Consider the following 24,902-nt stretch of genomic DNA (forward strand, 5'->3'; position numbering starts at 1 on the left):
TCCACGGACAATCAGGAACATCGTGGACGTGGTCTCTGCTGCAGGAGCGGAAAGCCGATGATATCCCATCGAGCCGGGTTCAAGGCCATCCAGCCAGCATCAAGAAAGGTCGATTGTTGAAGAGTAGGAAGACGCACCATCGCCAGAAGAAGCCTGGGCGTTCCTTGTCCTGAAGAGCCCGATTCTTGTCCGCCCGGAGACCGCCCAAGTCATCAATCAAAAAAAGGAGGCTGTCCATCACGTTCCATCCGACCCAACGTCTCCAACAAGGCCCAAGGTCGCCTCCGCAGCCATGGAGGTCGCCCAGACGCTTCTCCGCAAGGTCATGCGGGCCTTCTACTCGACCCAGGAGATCCTCATCATCGAGGCCCTGGTCACCCACTCGGCGCTCCGCGATGACGAGCTGGCCTACCTGATGAAGATGAACCTCAAGGACCTGCACCGTCTGTGCGCCGGCCTCCGCGACGCCCGCTACCTGGTGGTCCACACGCGGCCCGAGATGCAGCAGGGCAAGACGCGCCCCATGAACCGCACCTACTACTACATCGACTACCGCCAGGTCGTCGACGCCATCAAGTGGCGCTGCTACAAGGCCGACAAGGACATGCAGATCGCCGTCAAGCCCACCGAGGAGGCCAAGGAGTACTCGTGCCCGCGGTGCAAGGCCCAGTGGTCCCAGCTCGAGGTGCTGGACCTGTGCTCCGCCAGCGGCTTCGTCTGCCAGCGCTGCAGCGCCATCCTGGAGCAGAACAAGCACGAGGAGACCCCGGGCCACCAGCAGCTGTCGCGCATGAACAGCCAGTTCAAGTTCATGACGGACATGCTGCAGGAGATCGACAAGGTGGTGGTGCCCGAGTGCTCCTTTGACAAGGCCATCGCCGTGGCCCGCCCCGTCGTGCGCGATCCGACCCACGAGGTCGCCCCCAGCGTGCCCGTCGACGTGCGCACCAAGCCCGACGCCGTCAAGGGCCTCGCCAACGTCGGCCCCAAGACCATGCACGTCACCATCTCGGACGACGCCGAGCAGGAGCGCCTCGAGGAGAAGCGCCGCAAGGAGCACTTCCTCAAGCAGAACGCGCTGCCGTCGTGGATCACCGAGAGCTCCGTCCCGGCCCCGTCCTCGTCGACGTCCATGTCCATGTCCTTCTCCATGTCCGACGCCAACGCCTCGTCGTCCGCCGTGTTCGAGGCCGACGACGTGGACCGCAGCGCCAAGCGCGTCAAGATGGAGGACGGGACGGGGGCCGCGCCCATGAGCTTCAAGATGGAGGATGACGACGAGGAGGAGATTGAGTTTGAGGATGTGGTGTAGAGGCTCGTCCTTCCCGACCACTTTTGCGACGACCAGGGCGATCTGACAAAACACCAGCCGGCCTACCGGGGCGCATGAGGGTGGTTCCTCCCAGCCCAGGACACGCAGCACCACACGCACCGCACAACGGTATGGATGGCTGGCTGGGCGTGCATTTGAACCAAACCCAGCTTCGGGAGAGAAAGAAAAAACCGGGGGGGCGGACGGAAGGAAAGGGAAGCTCCTTAGATTGTACAGCAGGGCCGGGGCGGCGGCGAGGGGGGAGGGGACATAAACAAAACAGCGGGGTCATGTAGCTGGCGTTGGGGCAAAAGGGGCGGTGGAAAGCCCACATGGCGATTGCTGACATATAGCGTTTGTAATTCTTGGGATGGGGGGTTGGGATGAAAGGCGTTTGGCGTGAAAGATCTCGAAGCATAGACAGCGATCCTAGTTCGCGTAATAGACAGCATTTGGCCTTTCTATCCCAAGGTGCCGGGCGGGTGCGAGAGAAAAGCCACGTTTTGCAATTACGAGATAGGTATAGAGCATAGGCCTGCCTCAGTAACCAGTTCCTCCCTGCTCCGTTCTCCCTCGTTGGTGCCCAACACCACCCGCTTGTCATCGGAACATGACCGTGAAACTCCGTCCCATTCAAGAAGCAAAAAAAGTCTCCGACTCGAGCCTCCCCACCCTCCTCCCCCCCCCCCCCCCGTCGCCCAACCTTCCCGTCCCCCTTCGCATTTTGTCATGTTTATACATACTTTCGGAGCTGTTTTGATCACGTCAGTCATCACGTTCCAACAACAACGACAACAAAAGAGAAAGGGCAAGACATGGTATGACTTACATCCAGGGTCAGCGTCTTGGAGCTGTTGACCTCCTGGTCGCGGTACACGCCGACCAAGCTCTCGCTGTCTTGGAACAGCGTCGGCTTGAGGCTGATGACGATGAACTGCATCCCCGGCCCCGCGTGCTCGAGAATGTACTTTTTGATCTTCTCGACGTTGGCGTTGTCCAGCGCGGCGTCCACCTCGTCCAGCACGAAAAAGGGGCTCGGCTGGTAGCTGTGGATGGCGAACAGCAGCGCCAGGGCGGCCATGGTCTTCTCGCCGCCCGACAGGTGCTCCATGTCGCGGAAGCGCTTGAGCGGCGGCATGGCGTGGTACTTGATGCCCGACAGGTAGGGGGTGTCGGTATCCTCCTCGATGTCGAGGTAGGCCTGGCCGCCGAGCGGGTAGGCGTCGGAGCGCGTGAGGTCCTTGTACACGTGCGTGATTTGCTCCTGGATGTGCGTGAAGGCGCGGTTGAAGAGCTCGAAGCGCTTCTCCTTGACCCGGTTGAAGGCCTCGCGGGCGGCGCGGAGCGCTGCGCGCGAGTCCTCAAAGTCCTTTTCTGTCGCCTCGAGGCGCGCCTTGACGGATTCCAGGCGCTCCATGGCGCGCATGTTGGGGTTCAGCTTCTCGAGCTCGTTGGTCAGGGCCGTGATCTTGGCCTGGAGCCTGTCTTCGGCGTCGTCATCGGGCTTGGGGTTTGGTTAGCGAGGGTGTTTTTTTGGTTGCCAAAGAGAGCAAGGAAGAAAAAAAAAGCTTACGTTTTTGAGATCGTCATCCAGACGGTCAAAGTCAATCTCGATGCCGTAGTCATCCATGGCCGCCTCGAGCACCTCGTCCTCGTCCTCCTCGCCGTCCACGTCCATGGCGTCGTGGTCCTTCTGCAGCAGCACGTCTTCGTTGGGGATGTTGTCGAGGGAGCCTTGGCGCAGCGGAATCTGTATCTGCTCCAGCTTGCACCGCCTGAGCAAGGCAAACTTTTGGGAGCTGTTCTTTTGCACCGTCGCCTCGAGGTTGCTGATGTCCTTGAGCCTCGACTCGATGTCCTTTGTCTTTTTCTGCAAAACGCGCTTCGCCTCGGCCACCTGCTCGGACCTTTCGGCGTACGCTTGCCGGACCTCCTCCAGCGACTCCTCGAGGGCCTCGAGCTCGTCCCGGTCGCGCGCCCTGGCCTCCTCGATCTGCTTCTTCTCCTTCTTGTACGCTTCCAGGTCCCGTTGGTGCCTCTGCAGCGTCGCCTCCATGGATTTCACGCGGTCGCTGGCGGCGCTGTGCTGCGACGTCTCCCACGAGAGGTTGTTCTGGATGCGCTTCTTTTGCAGGTCAAAGTCCTGGCGCTTCTGGGCGGCCTCCTGCTCGAGGCTGCCCTGCTGCGCCTCGTAGGCGCGGATGGTCTCGTACCCGAGCCTCTTGCAGAAGCCGGCAAAGATCTTGTCCTCGACCTCGGCGATGGCCTTTTCGAACTTTTCGACCGCCGCGCGCGTCCGCTGGAGCTCGGCGTCCTTCTCGGCGTACTTGGGCTCGTAGCCGCGCAGCTCGCGCTTGGCGTGGTCGAGCTCCTTCTGCTTGCTCTCGAGGTTCTTCTCAAAGGCGGCCAGCTCGCTCTGCTGCAGGCGGAGGCGCTGCTCGAGCGCGGCGATCTCGTTTTGCAAGGACTCCTCGGCGGCGCCTCGCCTCCCCGGCCGGGGCAGCTTGGCGATCTCGTCGCGAAGCTTCTCGGCCATGCGCTGGAGGTTCTGGACGTCGTGCTCTTCGAAGCGGCGCTTGCCGCCCTTGCCGTCCTCGGGCAGCCGGCCGCCCGACATGGTGCCGGCCTTGTGGATGACGTAGCCCTGCAGCGTCACGGCCTTGACCTGGATCTTGCGGTTGTAGACGATGTCCTTGGCGATCTCGAGGCTGTCGCAGACCACGGAGCCGCCGCAGGCGTAGGCGATGGCGCGCTCCAGGGACGGGTCGAAGTCGATGGTGTCGATGGTCAGGCGGGCGCCCGGTATCCCCTTGACGGTCGAGTTGGACGTGTTGACCTTGATGTTGTCGAGGGGGATGAAGGTGATGGGCGGGAACCGCTGGTCCTTGAGGTACTGGACGCAGTCGACGCCCGTCTTCTCGGTGTCGACGACGACGGCGTCGAACTCGCGGCCCAGCGCCGTGATGACGGCCTCGTCAAACTTTTTCTGCTTGGGCTTGCACAGCTCGCCGACGCGGCCGCGGACGCCGGGGTAGATGCGCTTGAGGTCGCTGATCATGTTGCGCATCCTCGTCTCGCGCTCGTTCTGCCTCCGGCCCATGTCGGCGTCGTCCAGCTTGCGCAGCACGTCGCGGAGCTTTTCCTCGAGCTCGGTGTGCGTGTTGTTGATGCGGATCCGCTCCGACTGGACGTTGTTGAACTCCTTCTTCTTGGCGTCGATGTCGCCGTTGATCTGGCGGACCTGGTCCTGGCAGGCGTCGCGGCGGTCCTTGATGGCCTGGAGCTCGCCCTGCAGCTTCTCGACGGCGGCCTCGAAGCTGTCGATCTTGCCGCGCAGGCTGTTGACCGTCGCCTCGTCGGCCTTGAGCTGGCGCTCGAGGTTGGCCAGCTTGGCGCGGTTGTCGGACGTTTTGCGCATGGCCTCGGCCTGGAGGGCGGTGTACTCCTTGCGGTCCGCGTCGCTCAGCTCCTTGCCTTGCTTCTTGAGCGTTTCCGCCCACTGCTTCTCAAAGAGCTGGCGCGCCTTGTCGACGGTGGCCAGGTCCTTTTGGAGCTTCTCGATGCTGGCCGCCTTGTCGTCGCGGTCCTTGACGACGTCGGCGATGCGCTTCCGGAGGGTGGCCATGTCCTGGGAGCACTGCGTGATCTTCTCGTCGATCGGGACGAGGCTGTTGTCGCGATCCTCGATGCTCTTCTCCTTGGCCTTGATGCCCTTCTCCATGGCGGCGGCCTCGCGGCCGACGGCGGCCTGCTCCTTGCGGGCGGCCTCGAGCTTCCTCTCGAAGGCCTCGACGTTGCGGCGAAACTCCTTGAGGTTCTCGTGGTGCTCCTGGATGCGGGCGCTCGACTCGTCCATGACGCGCTGGAAGCGGTAGAGCTTCCACAGGATGTGGGTGATGACGGCCTCGTCGCGCTCCTCGGTCTTGCGCTGGAAGTTCTCGGCCTCCTTTTTCTGCTCCTGATACTGCTTGATCTCCGAGTTGATGCCTCGCCTCCGGTGGAGCTGGAAGTTTTGGTTCTCGGCGGCCTGCTCGGCCTCGGCCTGCAGCCGCTCGTATTCGGCCTTGTACTCGAGGCTGCCCGATATTTGCTCGATGAGCCGCGTGAGGTCCTGGGGGGACTGGGAGGCGATGGCCTCGACGTCGCCCTGGAAGACGAGAAAGTTGCGCGCCTTGATGAGGATGTTTTCCTCCTCGAGGGCCTCGTTGTACTGCTGGGCGGTGACGACGCGGTCGTTGATGCGGTATTCGCTCGTGCCGCTGCTCGTGATGGTGCGCTTCCAGCGGTGGATCTCGCCGGCGTCGTCCTCGTACACCGCCATGACCCAGGCGGTCTTGGGGTCGTTTCGGGACGCCCGTTGTGAGGATACGTCGTCGTTGTCGTCGCCGCCGCCGTTCTCGGTGCCGTTGGCCTGGTCGTTGGCCGCCGGTGCTGCCGTTCCGTCCTCTTGCACTTTGGAGGTTTTCATGACCCGGCCGCGGTAGACCAGGTCGCGGAGGTGGGTGGATCGTAGTTGGGAAGACTTGATGCCCAGGACGAACGAGATGGCGTCCATGCTGCGACACGGCCCCGGGCCCCGTCAGCACAACAGAGCTTTTCCCCACGCGCAAGGCCAGGCCGACGCGACTCACGAGTTGGATTTTCCCGAGCCATTGGGGCCGATGATGGAGGTGAAGTACGAGTCGCCGAACTGGAGGACATGGTGGCCCTTGTAGGACTTGAAGTCTGGAGCGGGCATCAGCATGGGCTCTGGGGGTCATCCAAAGCGACGACAGGCGTGGGACGCACTGAAAAGCTCGAGGCGGATGAGCTTCCCCATGGTGGTTGCGGTGGCCCCAACGCGTGGAGCAGCGTTGGCTCAACGTCCCGTCGCGTTCAGGAGGGGATTTGGCGATTGGCGATAGCTGTTGAAAAGAGGCCGCGAGGGCGCAATGGAGAAAAAAAAAAACAACAGCAACAACACGTGCGTAAAACGGGAGGAGGAGAGGGGGGGATCAGGGCAAAGACGGTGACGTTAGGTTGGTGGGTTGTAGGACACGGGGCGGTCGCGTCGAGTCCCGCTCACGAGCATCGCGACGTGCGCTTTGGTTGAATTTCCCAATCGCGACCTACGAGCAACAAGCGGACGGGACCTGACCTGCAGGTGGGGTTGGAGCGCTGTCAGGGTTAGGGTTGGTCGGTAGGGTCGATTTTCGTTGGCTGCTGCGGGGACGGGACACACGGCCGCGTTCCTTCATTAATACCGTCTTGCCTCGTTCGGCACAATCGTTACCGTGCACACATGGTTTCGGTACGGATACCTCGAGGAGACACACGAGGACGGTGGAGATTGGGCCGTAGGAGTGGGTAAGGTTAGGTACTAGTACGTACGTGGGCGTATGTATAGGTGCCCAGGCTCATGTCTCTCACCTCCGTGTCCACCTCTGGGCTGCTCTCGGGTGCCCAGGTTCCCACCGCACCTCGGGTCCCGGTCACCTACTGTGTACTATAGTATATACATCCATGTATAGTACTTCTGGGTTCCCAACGGGGCGGGGCGGGGCGGGACCTAGGTAGGTAGGTAGGTAGGTAGTTACTGTGTACTGTGTAAGTAAGGTACCTAGGTAAGGTACCTATCCAATCCCACTGAAAGACATGCCCGGCAGCAGCGGCAGTTGGGCTTGGTGGGCTGTTGTCAGATGCTTGTTTGATTGATGGGTACCTTTTGTACGCAGTAGGTACCTAGGTAGGTATGGTAGGTAGGTAGGTAGTAGGTGGCCCGCCCGGTGATATGATTGATTGCTGCGACGGGATTTCGTGCAGGCCGCCAATCTCCCCATCGCTCACATGCCCAGGCCCATGCCCCATGTCCCGCATTGCCCCCCCCCCCCCCCCCCCCATCCAGCCCACATGGCCCAGCCTGCGTCTGCACATCAGGTCCCGGTTCCAGCTTGTCTGGTCTGCCGCACATGCCCGGTCCCGTGCCTCCATTCAGGTTGTCACTGTCGCCATCAGCTGCACACTCGACTCGTTGGGCTGTCACAAACCACACAACCTGGGCTTCTTCTCGGGTTTTCTCTCTCTCGGGTCTCAGAGGAGGACGATAGCCCACCGCACATTTCTTCCTCCAACAACTTATTTTTGTTTGGTATCTTCTCCCTCCATTCTTCAGCCTGTTGACGATTTGCATCGTCCTTCCAGGTTGCTGCATAAACGCGATCCTGGGAGCTGTGACCTCATTTCAGCGTCCCTGGCGCCCCGGCAGCCAAGCCACCGCGTCTTTGTTTGCTTCAAGGCCTCCTTGTCCTCTTCCTCCCGCCAATCTTCCATCCCTTTGAAAAAAAAGCAAAAAAAAAACTTCCGGAACTACACAACATACCTACACGCCGAGAAAAAAAAAAGAGAGTCACCAACACGCCTGGTCTCCTCATGGTTTTCGACGCCCCTCGCGCTCCCTCCTGACCACGTCTTGGGTGTGCACGAGTCGTGTAAGTCAAAGCTCCGCCGAGCTAACGAACAGGAGGGGGACGACGTCGGGGAATAAATACCCTCCCGTTTGGCGCAGGGTTCTGACAAGCAAGCCAGCTACCAGCAGAGTCAACGCCATCGTGAAACCCTCCGATCCCTTTGTTTCTCGGTAGAGAGATCCGAGATGGCCGAGCCAGACCACCCCGCGGGTCGCGCCAAGTCGGAGGCCGCCTCGACCGACAGCGAGGCGGTCCTGACGCCCGACCTCAGCGGCACCCCTCCCGACGACAACTCGGTCGCCAACGACCATGGCGCCGCCACGCCCACCCTCGGCCCGGCCTCCTCGGCGAGCCCCGGCCTCTCGCGCAGCCCGTCCTTTTCGGGCAGCAGCTCGTACGCCCACGACGCCGGCGACGACAAGGACTGGGATCCGTTCCCGCCCATGGACCGCCTGACGCTGCTCGACATACTCGACAACTTTGCCCTGTCGCAGCAGCTCGAAAGGTTCCAGCGCGGCCTCTCGGCCCAGACGGAAAAGGTGCGCAAGTCGCGCGAGGTCCTCAACACAAAGAGCCGCCGGGCCCGCGAGCGCATGGTGGACGAGTGGCGCCGCCGCGTCCCCTCGGCCGAGGAGCAGCTCGACCGCTACCGCAAGCGCATGCGCGCCAGCGTCGAGAAGCTCGGCGCCCGCTGGAACGACACCAAGGTCATCACGCTGCGCGAAAAGATCGCCTTCATCTTTGGCGTCATGAACATCTTCGTCAGCGGCTACCTGATCGGCGGCTGGCCCGGCTGGTTCCACCTCTGGTACTCGGCCCAGGTCCTCTACTTTATGCCCATCCGCTACTACACGTACAAGAAGCGCGGCTACCACTACTTCCTCGCCGACCTGTGCTACTTTGTCAACCTGCTCGTCCTCCTCAGCGTCTGGGCCTTCCCCGCCTCCAAGCGCCTCTTCACCGCCGCCTACTGCCTCTCGTACGGCAACAACGCCATCGCCATCATCATGTGGCGCAACTCGCTCGTCTTCCACTCCATGGACAAGGTCACCTCCCTCTTCATCCACATCATGCCCTGCGCCACCTTCCACTGCCTCGTCCACCTCATCGACCCGGCGCACCAGCGCGAGCGCTACCCCGCCATCTGGGCCATCAAGAACGCCGCCGCCGGCTCCCCGAGCGCCTACGCCACCGTCTCGGCCATGCTCGGGTGGTCCACCCTGCCCTACGCCTTGTGGCAGCTCTCGTACTACTTCTTCATCACCGTCCGCCGCCGCGACAAGATCGCCGCCGGCCGCCCCACCTCCTTCACCTGGCTGCGCAAGTCGTACTCCAAGTCGTGGATCGGCAAGGCGGTCCTGTCCCTGCCCGACGCCCTGCAGGAGCCCGCCTTCATGATGATCCAGTACGCCTACGCCGTCCTCACCATGCTGCCCTGCCCGCTGTGGTTCCACAGCCGCTGGGCCTCGGCCGCCTTCCTCATGGCCGTCTTCTCGTGGTCCGTCTACAACGGCTCCACCTACTACATCGACGTGTTCGGCAAGCGCTTCCAGAAGGAGCTCGAGGCCATGAAGGCCGAGGTGGCCAAGTGGCAGCACAACCCGCCCCTCTCGGACAAGCCTCTGGACGACGACGACGACGGCAGCTCGGGGAAGAGCGCCGCCAGCAGCACCCCCCTGCCGAACGACGAGCGGCCGCCCGCGTCGGTCGTCGCGACGGGAGCGAGCACGGTGGAGGCGGCGGCGAGAGAAAGGAGGGCGGCCGGCGGGGCTGCCGGCCATGGGAATCAAGACGAATAGGCAGAAGAACACGAGGCTGGGCCGGGCCGGTCTGGAGGGGTCTGGAGTGTTTTGGAGTGGTCTGGAGTTGGGTTTCATTCGGCCTCGTTTTGGCTCGGGTTGGGTGGGCTGGGTCTGCTTTTTTTTTTGGTGTTGTTGTTTCTTTTTAGCAATGTTTTGGTTTACTTGATGAAAATGATACTCAAGGGCACCGACGTGGTTGGACCTTTTTCAACAAAGACCTCGTCCGTAGCTATCTACCCTCCTTGTTATTTTTTTGGTAGAGAACTCAGCTTCGTGGTTGTTGTCGTTGTTGGTATGGCTGTTGTACCTCGCTTGGTGGGAGATTGCTCCCGGGTAGGTGGGCGACATGCGATCCTTGGGACGGTGTACCATGTATCGTTGTTGTATTCCTGAACTGCTTCGTAGGGACGACCCTATCAAACGAGTATTCTAGCACTCTCATGACCCGGGGGAGGGGTCCCCGGGAATCTCATGATCTGCGGCGGTGCGCTGCTCCTCTTCTGAACCGGTGCTAGCTTCGTGGAACTTGCTCATGCCTGACATCCAAAACCCCTTTGTCGTCCCTCTTCGTCACAGCTTGCTTCCCGCCTGGTTCCCCCCCAGGTACACGCTCGCCAGCTTCAGCATGTCCACGGCCTCGGCCACCATCTCGTCCACAATCTCCCCCGCCGGCTGGATCTTTTGGATGGCGCCGGCCACCTGGCCCATGAGGTGGGGCGGGTCGATGTCGTTGCCCTGCTCGAGGTCGTGCTCCAGGGGCACGACGCCCTTGCTGCACAGCTCGCGGATCTTGTCGGGCTGCGCGTGCCACTTGCGGATGTAGTCGTTGGTCTTCATGCGCAGCGGGCGGCCGCTCAGCACGAGCGTCGTCTCGGTGCCCTCGAACCCGCAGCTCACCACCTCTTGCTTGTGCTGCTCGCTGCAGCCCGCCTCGACGCTCGCCACGAACCGCGTGCCCACCCACACGCCGGCGGCGCCCTGCATGAGCGCCGCCGCCAGGCCGCGGCCGTTGTGGATGCCGCCCGCCGCCACCACGAGCGCCGGCTGCCGCCCGCCGAGCATGGGCGGGCGGTACCGCCGCGCCACGTCCACCACGGCGGGGATCAGCACCGTGCCGGCCAGGTCGCCCGTGTGCCCGCCGCCCTCGCCGCCCTGCGCGCACACCATGTCCACGCCCAGGTCGAGCGCCTTGACGGCGTGCTTGGGGTGCCCGACCATGTTCATGACGAGGATCCCCGCCGCGTGCAGCCGGTCGACGACGCGCTTGGGCGGCACCCCGACGGCGCTGACAAAGAGCTTGGCGCCGCTCTCGATGGTGATGTCGATGAGCTCGTCCAGCTTGCCGCCCGTGTAGTCGTGGTTCGTCTTGCGCGCGTTGCCGCCCACCTGCGGCAGCGCGAGGTCGACGCCGAACGGCAGGGACGGGTCCCGCAGGTTGGCCTTGAGGTCGGCCAGGATCTCGCGGAGCTGGTCCGGCGTGTACATGAAGCCGCCCACGACCCCGAGGCCGCCCGCGTTGGACACGGCCGCCGCGAGCCGGCCGTTGGACGTGCGGGCCATGCCCGCGAGGAGGATGGGGTGGCGGATGTTGAGGAGCTTGGTGAGCGGCGTCGTGATGGGGCCCTCGGGCGTGGACGACGACGACGACGACGACATGGTGGGCGATAGGTGAGCTTGCCAGCAAAGGTGGATGCGGAAGGGGGCGGTGTGGTGATGGTGTAAGCGGCGCGGTGCGAGCCAATGGCCGAGGAAAAGGGCGGGTACAGCTAAGACAGACACGTAGCAGAGGTAGCAGAGAGACGCCTGTAAGTCGGACCCAAGGCGACGATGGACGTTGAGCATGAAGCAGCAACGAGGAAGAGAAAAGAAAGAGAAGCACGAGGGAGAAGAAAGAAATAAAGAAGAAAAGAAAACAAGACAACCGTGCCCCCTTACCTCGCTTCTGATATCTCGATCCCAGAAATACCACCCTCCACTACAACTTGCCTCCCTCTCTCCCTGGCCAAACGGTAGTTCGTTAGTGTACATACATAGCCGACGGCCACAGCGCGATCACAGGATCGCCCCATGTTTTAGCCCCCCCCCCTCTAGCGTACCCCAGCCCCGAGTAACGGTTCCCGAGCGAGCTGCCAACCCAAAGCGGCAAGGAGCGCAAGGGGGATCGAAGCGAACGGGCCCCCGGCCCTGGCATTCGAGGTCCAGCCAAGATGCGGGGAGCGGGGGAGGAGCCGAGGCATCTGGGCTGCATGCTGCACGTCACGGAACGTCTCCGACGCGCCACGGCGGGACGACACCGAAAGGTGGTGTCGAGGAGCGGAGGAACAACCGTCGTCCCGGGACACTTTTTTCCTTTCTTCTCTCCTACTCTCTCTCTCTCTTGTTTTCTTGCAAGGCCAGCCTGACACGCTAGATCGGAGGGCGGTAGGATGATTGCTGGGGAAATCAGCCTTGACAAACTATGTTGTTCAAAAAAGTAAACGCTACTGCGGCTTCGCGAGCAAGGAGAAAATAATAACTACAGTGTACACGGGATATACAACATGCTCTCTATAGCGTTTCCATGGTGGTATCAACCGCCTCCGATTCCCTCCCATCCCAGCGCCGGTCCCCCCCCACCTCCCAAGCCAGAGCCCACGTCATCATACGTCGTAGCATCGCCGTCGTAGCCCTCCCATTCCCATGCCGTGGGCGCATGGCGCCCTACAAGGAGTGTGTTTTCCCAAAGAAATCTTTTTCCTGCTTAACCAAAATGCGGCAGTCTTGCCGGTACAAACGTGCTCTCGCTCAGCGGCGGCGGCGGCAGCGGCGGCGACCCGTTCATCTTGCCCGGCGCTACCGCCGGCATTGACGAGCCAGGTGCAGGCTGCGCGGGTGGCGGCTGGTGGTGTGGCGGCGGAAGGCGGGTGCTATCTTCCGATGGTTCATCCGCCGCCTCGACCGCGCCGGCCGGCTCCTCCGGGTTCAGCCCCCGCTGCATCGCGAGGTGCGACGCGGCTTTCCGCCGGCGTTCGACCTCGTCGTGCTCTTGCCTCTCGGCCTCCTCTTCCTCCCGCCGCAGGTCCTCGAGCCAAGGCGCCCGCACAACGGCGGCGGGAGCGTCGTCGGCTTCCGCGTCGGCTTCTGCGTAGAAATGCGGCTCCGCGGGCGAAGGAAGCACCCCGCTGTCGCGCCCAAACTCGTCCCGCGTCGAGTGCATCGACGACGACATGGACATGGTGCTCCTGGACCCTGACCTGGACAGCGTCCCTTTGTCGCCGTCGGCGCGCCGCTTGCCCTTGCTGCTGCGCGTCCTGGTGCTGCCGCGGTCGTCGACGCGCTCCAGGGCCACGGCGAACTCGTCGCCGAGCGGGACCGCGTCCTCGTCGCCCTCGCCGTCGCTGGGAAAGAGGTCGCCCCGAGACCGGTACGAGCTCGACGTGTCGCCCGACGTGGTGGTGTCGCTGCGTGCCCGCTTGCCGCGTCGCAGGTGACGGTGGTCCGGTTCCGAATCGGCGCTCCGGCCCAGCAGCGGCTCGCGTTCCTCCCCGCCGGATATCCCGCCGTCGCCGCGGCGTCCTGCCCCTCCACCTCCTCCGGGGTGTTCTCGCAGATTCGCCGCCGACGGCTTGTACCGCAGGCTCCCTACGATCTTGAACGGCAGCCTCGCCAAAAACCCCAGCGGCGCCGTGCGTGGGATCACGTTGGGGTCCTCGTCTCCCGAGGCCTTCCTCCTCCCGGTGCCCCTCGTGCCGTAGCTCATCCCCCGCCTCCGCCGCGGCTGGTCGACGATATCGCCGGCGCCGGCGCCGGCGCCCCCTCCGCCCATCCCGCGATGGGCCCCGACCACGCCCGTCCCCGCGAGCAGCCGCTCCCAGTCTCCGCCCAAGATCCCCCGGCTCGGAGCGGCCCTCGCGGAGGGCTCGTCGACGTCCGCATCGTCGCCGTCCCCGGCGACGTCCCCCAAAAAGTCGGCCGCGAAGTCGTCCTCCCAGTCGTCGTAAAAGTCGAAGCTGTACTCGGCCCTCGCGGCGCGGGTGCGCCGGCGGGCGGCAGCGGCGGCGCTCCGGCGGGCCCGTTCATCGCGGTCGCCCAGGCAGGGGGCGCAGCACCAGGCGTCGACGGCGGCGGCGAGCGATGAAAGGCAGGGGTTGACGTAGGCGTGGCCGAACGCCCAGATGCCGGCGGCGGCGTCGGACGTGACGGCCTCGGTGGTGTGCGAGAGCTGATTCCAGGTTTGGCGGAGGCGGGGGTCTTGGATGAAAGCCATTGTAACAGCGGGGGTAGGTTCGGGGGTAGGATGGGTTTGGTGTTTGCTATTTCTTATCCACCTTGTTGCGACGGTCTGGCGAGCCTGGATCGACAAACTTCCTTCCTTCCCAAGGTCAGGTGGGGTGTGTGCTGTGGTGGACGTGGACGGTATCCGGTCGGCGAGAGACGGAAGCCTGTAGGTGGTAGATCGTTCTTGTTCTATGCGACGGGGCTTCGTTGATGGCGGTTCGTTTCGATCCCGAGCGCAGCAGCTGTCGTTCCGTCGCTTTCGCTGTCGCTGGTGCCGGTGCCGTTGCCGTTGCCGTTGCCGTTGCCGTTGCCGTCGCCGTCGCCGGTGCCGGTGCCGTCGCCGTCACCAGGCCAGGTCGACCGCGGAATGCGCTGGGAGGGGGCACGCAGGCTGCGCCGATTCCACGACGATTCGTCACGGCGTGACGCAGCGCGGCCTGCACATTGGGTGGATGGAACGCGCAGCGAAAAGAGAGCGCCGGGGGTCGGGATCAATCGGCCGCGCAAGGGGAGGATGAGGCGGCTCCGCGATCGCATGCGCGGGTGCTGGATGGGCCGAGGCGGACCTGCATTGGGCACCCGCAGTGAACAGTGGGCGACAATTGGGACGATGACAACGGGAATGCAAGCGTCCCGAGACAGGATGGTATTGTCGCCTGGGTTGGCAGAGTTCTACCGGGGCATGGTTTTTGAGTTTTATTTTTGGGATGGGAGGGGGAGAGAAGAGGAATGAGGCCGGGCGATGTCACGGGCGTAATGTGTCAGGTACAAAGTATAACAAACTCGGGTGGTAGCGTAGGACGTGCGCTAACGTGCACTGTGTAGGGAACCCAAAGAACGGAGGGCACCGTCCGTGCCTGACATGGGTTGAGACAAAGGACAAGAACGTTGCTTGGTAACTACCTTACCCAGGATCTGATGCATAGGTAAGGTACATAGGTAGGTACCATACTACGTTGTTACCTTACCTAGTAAGCCAGGTAACTTTGGTCAGGTACACAGTAACTGCCCGTAGTTAGGTAATTACTGGTCCTTGCCCAAGGTACCGACCGTATCATGTCATCATCATTCAATGCATGGAGTAGCAGGTACGCTCGGCGAATGCAAGGTATAGCAACATGCCTGGCCCTCTCTTTTCCCCCATTTCGCCTAGTCTTTTCTGCTGTATGCATATTTTTCTGTTTTTTTTTTTTTTTTTTTTTCTTTCTTTTCCTTCTTTTCCTTCTTGTTGATTCAGGCGGCGGCTCAGCATCGCAGTTAGTTAGCAACTGCCTACCTCGCGAGAGTCAAGCACGATTGTCACTGGTCAAGGGCAGAACCGTTGACGTCTCACCCCAGGGCACCTCACCACGCAACATCCGCCATGCTACTGTGCCTTACACTTTACCTGACTCATACATGCACACCCTTCTGTGTACACAGTACATGTACACCACAGCGAAGGCCCATCGCATCTGCGGCAGACAAGGACTGACAGCTGAATACACTGACTGGGATCATTCATGCTATGTACAAATACACGCACGAACCCAAGGTCGCACACGTACGCAGAACAAAGAACCAGACTCCAACAACCCTTACTCACCACCATCACCATCACCACCACCACCACTATCGCCAACCCCCAAGCAGCTGGCCCATCACGACCCAGGCGAACGCTCTTTCTGTTGCTGCGGTTGGTTCGGGGGCGATGATGAAGGAGAAGGAGGAGGAGGAGGAGGCGGTAGTGGTTGTGATGGCAGCGGCGGCGGCGGCGGCGGCGGCGGCGGCGGAGGTCCGTACACGACGGGACCCATGGAAGCCAACGCCTCGCCGGGGATGGGGATTTCCAGGTCGATAAAATCCGGCAGAGGGGGCAAGTCGTCGGGGCCGAGGCGGAGGCGAGCAGCACCCGGGAACGCAAGGCCGCCGTTGTCGAGGAGGATAGGCGGGCCGCCCAGCTCCATGGTCGCCGATCCTGCCACCATCCTCCACCGCGCCTAGCGGTGGCCGTTGGTGCTCGCGGCCGCGGCCGCGGCCTCCGGAGCCGGGGGCGGACGCTCGGGGCCGTACGTCTGCGGCGGAGCCTGGCCTTGGGGGGCCTGAGGCTGGGGCGGGGCCTGCTGCTCGTCCTCGGTCTCGTCGTCGTACTCGTCGCCCTCCTCGCTGACCTCCTCGTCCTCGCCCTCCTCGTACTCCTCCTCGTCTTCGTCGTCGTACTCGCTCTCGTCCCCCTCCAGGTCGCCCGCGGCGTAGCCGTTTTCCACGGTGCCCGTCATGCCCTGCGGGATGCCGCGTCCCTGCTGCTGCATCTGCTTGATGATGCCGTTGAGCTTCTCGCACTTCTTCTTGAGCTCCTCGATCTCGCCGAGGTTCTTGTTACGCTCCTCGGCCATCTTGAGGATGTTGCCGTTGACCTGGTCGTGCTTGCGCTTGAGGTTCTCGTTCTCGCGCTCCAGCCGCTTGGTCTTCTTGGACATGTCTTCCATCTCCTTGCGGAACGTCATAAAGAGGTCGTTGCTGTTGTTCAACGTGTCCTCGACCTGTACCTCGCGGGGTCAGCCCTGGTCTCTTGGATCCTCCCTAGAACAGAAAAAAAAAAAAAAAACGCCGCCCGACCTGTTTGAACTTGTCCACGTAGACGTTGAGCTGCTGCCGCAGCTCCGCCTCCGTCTTGGAAAAGGTCTGCACCTGCGCGTTGAGCTGTTTCGACCGGTCCAGCTCCGCCAGGTAGTTCTTCCTCTCGCGCTCGTAGCGCGCCAGGTTGTACTGGACCTCAAGCTCCTTGGTGCGCATCTGCGAATGAAAGTGCAGCTCCCGGAGCTCGTATTGGTCGATGAAGGACTTGAAGCGTTGGCAAAACCTTGGAGATATCTTGTGAGCTTGCGTGCCTTGGCCATGCATGCGGTTCTCGCGGGCTCGACGTACAGCTCCTCCACCTCCATGTCGACGACCTGCTTGCGCGGGTTGTCTTTTTCCTCCTGGTACTCGTCCAACCGCCTCAGCAGGCCCGAGTACCTCTCATCCCAGGTGTTTTGGCTCCGGATCTGCGTGTCGGAGAGCGTCTTGTTCTCGTTCTACCCCCCAGCCCACACGCGTCAGAAAACAGCAGCCCTCGACACAAAACTCTCCGGCACCGGGTTGGGCTGGCAGACCTTGAGCTTGTTATTCTCCTTCTGCAGCTCGCGGCAGAGCTTCTCCAGCTTCTCCTTGAGCGACACCGTCTTGTTGAGCTCGTTCCGGCTGTTGTCCTTGTCCTTCTGCAGCTGGTCGCCCCGCTTCTTGTTCTTGATGCTCTCGCGCTCGTGCCGCTTCATCTCGGCGAGGAGGTCCGAGCAGCGCTTCGTCAGGTGCTCGATCTTTTGTATGTCGCTCATCTTGGAGGTTTGGTTGTGGAGCTCCCGGTTGGCTTTCCGAACCTCTCGCTCTGCATAGCCAACGTCAGCCCGCCATGGTTCCGGACGCTGCGAACGCGACGCAGGGCCGAAGCCAAACTCCGGCAGCCAAACGGCATCGCCCAGCAGGTTGTTGGGTTGGTGGAAAGAGACATATCTGGGCAGGGAGGGTACGCACCGATTTCGGCCTCCTGGTCCTTCTCCCCGGCAGCATCCAGCTCGAGCTGTGAGATCCTCTGGGCGATGAGCTTGGACGCCTCGTTCGGCTCGGGCGCCTTCTTCTGCTTCCCCTTCTTCGCGGGCGTGGCGGGTGCTGCTGCCGCTGCCGCCGCTGCCGCCGCCGCCGCCGAGACGGCATTCCCGGCGGGGCCGTACCCATTCGTCGGGGCCGCCGCATCTCCGTTGACCCCGGGCGCCGGGGGCTGCGCCGTTGTCGTTTCGGACGCCATGGCGACGCTGGCCGTGGACGGGGGCTGGAAAGGTTCGGTGACGTTGACGGGGTGCAGATGCTTCGAGGTCGAGGCCACGTGGGAAATTTCAGCGCAAGTATCGACGGTGGCAATGGTCAGACGCGCGCGGGTCTCGGCACATGCAAGCGAAACGGTCGTCGTCGAAGCCTCGACGTCGATCCGGATCACCGGGGGTCGCTCGATGGCTCGGCCGATCGGCTGCGTCTGGGAGTCTGTGGGAGAATGGCAAACTTGAAGGTTCCCCCGGATCGCTGGTTCAATCGGGCCCCGGCCGTTCCCTTGACGCACGCATGCAGGATTCCCGGATGCAAATCTTTGTTGTCTCACAGCCCGGACGTCGAGGGCAGGGTTCGGACAAGGGCAGTCTGCGTCCGCGGGGCGTGCACCTCGCGCGGTCGCCGTCGGTACCTGGGCAAGGTTGGTGGAGGTTGTAGGTTGGTCACCGGCGGGATGGAGGGGGTGTGGTCCGGTCTTTCGGTTGAGCAGGGATTATAGCGAGCGAGCGTGGTGGATTGTGCACAGGCATGTAGGTCTTGCTGGCGAGCAGGGAATCTTGTATCGTGGCTATGTGGTGTCCGGGGGAGGTTGTATAGAACCTGATGCTTTGGAAATGAGGTGCGCCAGTCAAGAACTGCAAAGATTGTTCCTCCGTCTCTCCCAAAACGTCGTCGCAGTTGCATTAGCCTTCTCCAACCCGGGGAGTCCTTGGGGGGTTCGCCGCCAATAAATCTCAGTCTCTCGGTTGTGGAGCACCAGCGTGCACACATTCACACAACCCGAAACAGAAAGATTTCGACGGTGTCCGGCGACCAGTTTCCCCCCCGGGGAGTGACCCGACCTAGGTCGTCAACGGGCATTGGACAGCAAACAAACATGTAGCTTTCCTTGGCGGGATCATCCACGATCCATCTTTCGAGGCTCCGTCCCATGCAGCGTGCGCAGCGTGCGCAGCGTGCGAAGCGTGCGAAACAGGTGAAGACGTTGTTCGTCTGAAATCCACGATACGTCATGCTGTATCGCTGTTACACGGCGGGGTTTCGCAAAGGCCACCCACCTGTCCGGTAACTATTCTTCTACCAAGCACGGCTACCTGGTAGGTACGTCTACGCGGTACAGTGGTTACAGTACCGTACGGTACCGTATCAAAGCGAACCACCCGCTGGGCAAACCAGGGCCGCCGTGGAAATTTCCATCTTAGCTCCGACCTTTCCATTCGCATCCTTCGGAGTCGACCGGGTCCCGCGCGACGACGCAAACAAAACCCTCCTCGTCCAAAATCTCCCTCCCTGCGCGCAGGCCAAACGAAACGACCTGCCTTCCCTCATGTCGGGACATCCTTAGCCGCATCAACCCCTCCTCCTGACGGGATTTTCTCCGCCATCCTCGTCCACCCGACACCATGTTCCGCGGCACGGTCCGGCGGGCGGCCAAAGCCGTCACCGACCTCTCCAGCTATCCCAAGGTCGGCGAGAAGCTCCACGGCTTCACGCTCCTGCGGACCAAGCATGTCCCCGAGCTCGAGCTGACGGCCCTCTACCTGCGCCACGACAAGACGGGCGCCGAGCATCTTCACATTGCCCGCGACGACGCCAACAACGTCTTCTCCATCAACTTCAAGACGAACCCCCCCGATGACACGGGCGTCCCTCACATCCTGGAGCACACCACGCTCTGTGGTAGCGAAAAGTCAGCCGACGCCCTTAGCGTGCATCCCTGGAGCCGGGCCTGACAAGATGACCGCAGGTATCCCATCCGGGACCCCTTCTTCAAGATGCTGCCACGCACCCTCTCCAACTTCATGAACGCCTTCACCTCGTCGGACCACACCTCGTACCCCTTCGCCACCACCAACGCTCAGGACTTCAAGAACCTAATGTCGGTGTACCTCGACGCGACGCTCAACCCGCTCCTCAAGGAGTCCGACTTCGCCCAGGAAGGATGGCGCATCGGCCCCGAAAACCCTCAGGCCATCGCCGCCGGCGAAGAGGAGGCCAACCCCGAGGACCGGAAGCTCGTCTTCAAGGGCGTCGTGTACAACGAGATGAAGGGCCAAATGTCGGATGCCGGCTATCTCTTCTACATTCGCTTCCAAGACCACATCTTCCCGGATATCAACAACTCGGGAGGCGATCCCCAGAAGATCACGGACCTCACCTACGAGCAGCTCAAGCGGTTCCATGCCGAGCACTACCACCCGAGCAACGCAAAGGTGTTTACCTACGGCGACATGCCGCTGGCGGACCACCTGAGGGAGATCGACGCCCAGCTCAGCGCCTTTGAGCGGATCGAGGCGGACATGAAAATCCATCGCCCCATCGATCTCAGCTCCGGGCCGCGCGAGGTGCGCCTGCAGGGGCCCGTCGACCCCCTCGTCGATCCCAACAAGCAGTTCAAGACGTCCGTGTCATGGGTCCTGGGGGACACGTCCAACGTGGTGGAGTCCTTCTCGCTGTCCCTCATCTCGGCCCTCCTGACGGACGGCTACGGCTCCCCCATGTACAAGGGGCTGATCGAATCCGGCCTCGGCACCGACTGGAGCCCCAACACGGGCTACGACGGTTCCAACAAGCTCGGCATCTTCTCGATCGGCCTCACCGGCGTTCAGGAGGCCGACGTGCCCAAGCTCAAGCCGACGGTGCAAGACATCCTTCGTCGCGTGCGCGAAAAGGGCTTCGACCGGTCCAAGATCGACGGCTACCTGCACCAGCTCGAGGTGTCCCTGAAGCACAAGACGGCCGACTTTGGCATGTCGCTCCTGCAACGGCTAAACTCGAAGTGGTTCACGGGCGTGGACCCCTTTGACGCCCTCGCCTGGAACGACACGGTGGCTGGGTTCGAGGCCGAGTACGCCAAGGGAGGCTACCTGGAGGGCCTGGTGGACAGGTACCTGCTGAACGACAACACCTTCACCTTCACCATGGCCCCGTCGCCCGAGTACGTGCAAGAGATCGCCAAGGAGGAGGAGGCCCGCTTGAAGGCCAAGATCTCGGAGGTGGTGGAGGAGGCCGGCGGGGAAGAGCAGGCCCGCGAGGTCCTGGAGTCCCAGGAGCTGGCCTTGCTGGTCGAGCAGAGCAAGTCCCACACCGAAGACCTGAGCTGCTTGCCCACCGTCCACGTGAAGGACATACCGCGCGTCAAGGAGCCGCTGGAGCTGCAGAGCGTGACGGTCGGCAACGTTCAGGTCCAGCTGCGGGTCGCGCCGACCAACGGCCTGACCTACGTCCGGGCCATCAACACCGTCGAGGGGCTGCCTGACAGGTTGCGGTCCCTGATCCCCCTGTTCAGCGATTCCATCATGCGCCTCGGCACCAAGGACCTGACCATGGAGCAGCTCGAAGACCTCATCAAGCTCAAGACGGGCGGTCTGTCCTTCGGCTACCACTCGGCATCGCGGCCGACGGATTTCACCCAGGCCAAGGAGGGCATCGCCTTTAGCGGGATGGCGCTGGATCGCAACGTGCCCGACATGTTCGACCTCTTGCGCAAGCTGATCGTCGAGACCAACTTCGACAGCCCCCTTGCCGCCCAGCAGATCCGCCAGCTCCTGCAGGCGTCTGCGGATGGCGTCGTCAACGACATCGCCGCGTCCGGCCACGGCTACGCCCGGAGGGCGGCCGAAGCGAGCCTGACGCGCGATGCGTTCTTCCGGGAGCAGGTCAGCGGCCTGACGCTGGTCAAGCTGATCACGAACCTAGCGAGCCGCCCCGAGTCCGACCCGCTGTCGGACGTCATTGCCGACCTCAAGCGGATCCAGGAGTTTGCCCTGGCCGGGGCTGGCACCATGCGGATCGCCATCACCTGCGACGGCCAGAGCGTCGCCGACAACATGGCCGCCCTGTCCACGTTCCTCCGCTCGTTGCCCCAGCGGACCATCTCCTTCGCGGAGCCCAAGAAGCGGGATTACTCGAGGAACATCAAGACGTTCTACCCGCTGCCCTACCAGGTCTACTACGGCGCGCTCGCTCTGCCGACCGCGTCCTACACGTCGCCCGACAACGCGCCTCTCCAGATCCTGTCCTCCCTCCTGACGCACAAGCACCTGCACCACGAGATCAGGGAAAAGGGCGGCGCCTACGGCGGCGGCGCATACTCGCGCGCCGTCGACGGCCTCTTCGGCTTCTACTCGTACCGAGACCCCAACCCGGTGAACACGATCCGGATCATGCGCAACGCCGGCCGGTGGGCCGTCGACAAGGAGTGGACCGACCGCGACCTCGAGGAGGCCAAGATATCCGTGTTCAAGGGCGTCGACGCTCCTCGCGCCGTCAACGAAGAGGGTCTGGGCCAGTTTGTGTACGGCATCACCGAGGAGATGAAGCAGAAGCGCCGCGAGCAGCTCCTCGACGTCACCAAGGACCAGGTCCGCGAAGTCGCCCAGAAGTACATTGTCGACCAGCTGGAGAAGGATGCCGGCCGCCTCGTCTTCCTGGGCGAGAGGCGCGAGTTTGTTGACAAGGAGTGGGCCATCAACGAGATGGACATCAACGGTTCAGGGTAGATCCCATTCCGATAACGTGACGGTCGCGTCACCACCCACCCACCCACCCACCTTATGTACTATTACCATCTGTGTACAACATGACGATGATACCCTTTCTCCTGCCGGGCCACGACCGGTCGATTTGCTTCTGTTGCAACACTGCCACGGTGGCAAATCCGCCATGTCCCGACCGTGACCGATATTGACCTTCCCAGGAACGCTCTGGATGCACAGCCCCCTCCCCCCCCCCCCCCCCAAGCTTTCGGCATTTTCGCCACAGCGTTAGGATATGATACGTCTCTCTGCTTCCTACCCTATAGCTTTGAGACCACTGCACGACGCAAGAGCAAGAAGGCTAGCGGGGTGGGTGTGTAAGCAACCTCCCCTCTAGCCGGGCTCGTTCTATCAGAGCCGCTTTTCCGAAGCTTTGGAATCGTGGACTAAAGAACAGAGTACATGCCATGCATGCACCGCTCTGGTTGTTATTACCTACCTCCCTAGGGGGGCTCGGTCGGGTGTTGATTTGGAGCTAGCCCATCCTCTGAGCACCTCCTTGTAGCGCAGAAGGCTCCCACCATGGGCAGGTGGGCAAGGTTGCAGAGGGGGCTCCCTTTCGACAGGGAGAGAAAGGCTTCGAGTAGCATCCACACGATCACAATGGCCCGATCATGCCCGATCATGTCAGACCATTGGATGTCATGAGATTCAAAATCCCCAGCGTTTGGATCCGTCTCTGTGCCGGACACCCGGTGCAGGAACACAGGCGGGCGCCATACACTGTGATGTCTTGGACGGTGGGCAGACAGTCCTGGCCATTTTGACATCCAACCATCCCCAGCACTCCATACCTTGAGGTCCTGCAGGTTGCGGGTTGCATTGGGGCGACCTGCCGTGCTTCCGTGCACCATCCAATGCAGGCGATCGCGCACAAGCAGCGGCAAACAGCATGCGCCGAATCCCGCACCAAGCGGTCAGCGCGAGCTGCAGCCTGTCCATTAGATCTCGGGAATTCTGCACGCATCTGCGATGCATTCATACATGTCAACAAGCCAAAGCCGGTGCTCTCCCCCTCCCCCCCTTGCCTTACCCTAAACCCGTTCATCTCGTGCCCCCGGGATGCGGAAAACTGGGAGCTCGAAGCGGTTGACTCCATTGATGGTGTAATCCCACCAGAGCGCACAACGCAATACGAAGCAAGATAAGGTAACTAGCAAACTAGCAGAAACAGGCTAATGCTGAGGGCGCCAGTCGATGCCGTGCGGCATTTTCTGTAGCGGGATGTATCACGGGACCCGGTATTGCTGTACCTCGAAGGGGGGAATCATCGATCGGAGGAAGGATGGCTTGGTGGTTGGGAGAGAGAGAGGAGGGGGGGGGGGGGGGGGCGCTCTCCTCATCATGGCGTTGTTTGCCAGGCCTAGATGGAGAATAATAAGATGAGGGGCAACAACAGCGCCCGGGTTCGTCCTCAGGTCGGGCGGCATTGAAAGGTGGCTAGCGACGCTCTAAGGGGGGGGCCAAATGGGTCCCGACGTTGCTGACCGCAAGTTGCCACTGGGGAACTGCCTGGCTGGCCTTTTTTGGCAGCAGACGGCACTTTGCAGAGGTACATGGCATGGTAGGTGTCGTGTGCAACAACCAAATACATGCCAAGGATGTCAGTCAAGGTTGGAGACAGGTGTGGCTGTAACGAACCTTGGCAGGAGGCCTCTCTCTCTTCCATACCTATAGTAGACGCGACCGGGCCATGGTTCGTCATCGCCCGCTTGCTGGTTCGTTGTCCTTGCAGAATCCCGTTGCCCGGCCATCTTTCCGATGGCGTTGGGGACCGCCATTGCATGTACATACTGCGTACGGGGGGGAGCTCTGGTGGGTCATGGAGGCAAGGCTATCCATCTGGTCCCGTCTGGTCCAGCGTTGCTCCGGAATGGCCCGTGCCAGGGCTCCTTCATGCTGCGTACGTAGTAGTACAAGAAGGTAAGGCGTGGGTCCCGCCAATGGGCGTGATGGTAAACCCTAAGGGCCGGGGTCCAGACCACCTCGCAACCCCGGGCCGAAGATCGCAAACCGAAACACAGCCGGGCCGTTGGGGATCGCACTGAAGACAACGCCACCAATCAATCAATCCATCACCAGAGCCCCTCAGGAGAGAGAGACACAAGGGGGAAAAAACACATGTGAACGACACCAGGGGAAGTGCTTGGCGAGTTCAGAACCCGTCACCTTCAGCCAAGTTCCGGGCTGGGCTGACGACGGCGAGAGGGACGAAGAAAGAAGCCCTGAAGGATCCAAGGATCCAGAATTCCTGCTGGCAGGGATGCAGCCTCGTGGTGGGGTGCTGGACCAGAGGAAAAAAGGGAAGGAAGTGGAAAACGGGAAATCGAAAAAAATGAGAACCCTCGAAATTCCCCACTTTGGATGCACACCCAATGCAAGCCCCTCCAATTATCGCCAAATAAGAACCTTCAAGCTCCGGCCCCAGCTCCCATTCGCGAATCTTTTCTCTCTTCCACCATCACGTTCCCCCCTTGGACCTCGACTCTGCACTCCGTCCGCCGCGCAAGAGTCGCCAAAGCCATCGCCATCGCCATCGCCATCGCCGCAAACTGCTGCTGAGATTTGTGAGTTACCACCGTCCCTGGCTCGTTCCTTTGCCTGCCCCTCCGCCTCGTCGCGCCTGTGCGATGGGTATGGGCTACGCCACCCTGCGAGGCATAAACCCGCGCGAGACTGGGATCCGGGGACTCCAGGGCCGGCCGGA

The 24,902-nt window shown here is 62.1% G+C and overlaps 7 protein-coding genes across 7 annotated transcripts; 3 read left to right on the forward strand and 4 right to left on the reverse strand.

Annotated features, from left to right (window-relative positions):
- Positions 1 to 292: 292 nt before the first annotated feature.
- VTJ83DRAFT_5680 (uncharacterized protein) lies at positions 293 to 1,312 on the forward strand (the record flags this gene model as incomplete). The annotated part of the gene is made up of 1 exon (XM_071012307.1): positions 293 to 1,312. One exon carries the CDS (start codon positions 293 to 295, stop codon positions 1,310 to 1,312), a length of 1,020 nt encoding a protein of 339 aa, XP_070865055.1.
- Positions 1,313 to 2,045: 733 nt separating this feature from the next.
- Positions 2,046 to 6,131, reverse strand: VTJ83DRAFT_5681 (uncharacterized protein; the record flags this gene model as incomplete). The annotated part of the gene is made up of 5 exons (XM_071012308.1): positions 2,046 to 2,063; positions 2,142 to 2,816; positions 2,886 to 5,868; positions 5,944 to 6,037; positions 6,101 to 6,131. The coding sequence occupies 5 exons, from the start codon at positions 6,129 to 6,131 to the stop codon at positions 2,046 to 2,048; spliced, it is 3,801 nt and encodes a 1,266-aa protein (XP_070865056.1).
- A 1,812-nt stretch (positions 6,132 to 7,943) lies between these two features.
- Positions 7,944 to 9,557, forward strand: VTJ83DRAFT_5682 (uncharacterized protein; the record flags this gene model as incomplete). The annotated part of the gene is made up of 1 exon (XM_071012309.1): positions 7,944 to 9,557. The coding sequence occupies one exon, from the start codon at positions 7,944 to 7,946 to the stop codon at positions 9,555 to 9,557; it is 1,614 nt and encodes a 537-aa protein (XP_070865057.1).
- Positions 9,558 to 10,130: 573 nt separating this feature from the next.
- VTJ83DRAFT_5683 (uncharacterized protein) lies at positions 10,131 to 11,216 on the reverse strand (the record flags this gene model as incomplete). The annotated part of the gene is made up of 1 exon (XM_071012310.1): positions 10,131 to 11,216. The coding sequence occupies one exon, from the start codon at positions 11,214 to 11,216 to the stop codon at positions 10,131 to 10,133; it is 1,086 nt and encodes a 361-aa protein (XP_070865058.1).
- Positions 11,217 to 12,300: 1,084 nt separating this feature from the next.
- Positions 12,301 to 13,806, reverse strand: VTJ83DRAFT_5684 (uncharacterized protein; the record flags this gene model as incomplete). Its single annotated transcript, XM_071012311.1, has 1 exon — positions 12,301 to 13,806. One exon carries the CDS (start codon positions 13,804 to 13,806, stop codon positions 12,301 to 12,303), a length of 1,506 nt encoding a protein of 501 aa, XP_070865059.1.
- A 1,990-nt stretch (positions 13,807 to 15,796) lies between these two features.
- Positions 15,797 to 17,640, reverse strand: VTJ83DRAFT_5685 (uncharacterized protein; the record flags this gene model as incomplete). The annotated part of the gene is made up of 5 exons (XM_071012312.1): positions 15,797 to 16,339; positions 16,416 to 16,659; positions 16,725 to 16,873; positions 16,952 to 17,223; positions 17,370 to 17,640. The coding sequence occupies 5 exons, from the start codon at positions 17,638 to 17,640 to the stop codon at positions 15,797 to 15,799; spliced, it is 1,479 nt and encodes a 492-aa protein (XP_070865060.1).
- A 1,420-nt stretch (positions 17,641 to 19,060) lies between these two features.
- VTJ83DRAFT_5686 (uncharacterized protein) lies at positions 19,061 to 22,159 on the forward strand (the record flags this gene model as incomplete). Its single annotated transcript, XM_071012313.1, has 2 exons — positions 19,061 to 19,347; positions 19,405 to 22,159. 2 exons carry the CDS (start codon positions 19,061 to 19,063, stop codon positions 22,157 to 22,159), a joined length of 3,042 nt encoding a protein of 1,013 aa, XP_070865061.1.
- Positions 22,160 to 24,902: the final 2,743 nt, after the last annotated feature.

This window comes from Remersonia thermophila, chromosome 5 (assembly GCF_042764415.1).
Source record: "Remersonia thermophila strain ATCC 22073 chromosome 5, whole genome shotgun sequence".
Classification (NCBI taxonomy): Eukaryota; Fungi; Ascomycota; class Sordariomycetes; order Sordariales; family Chaetomiaceae; genus Remersonia; species Remersonia thermophila.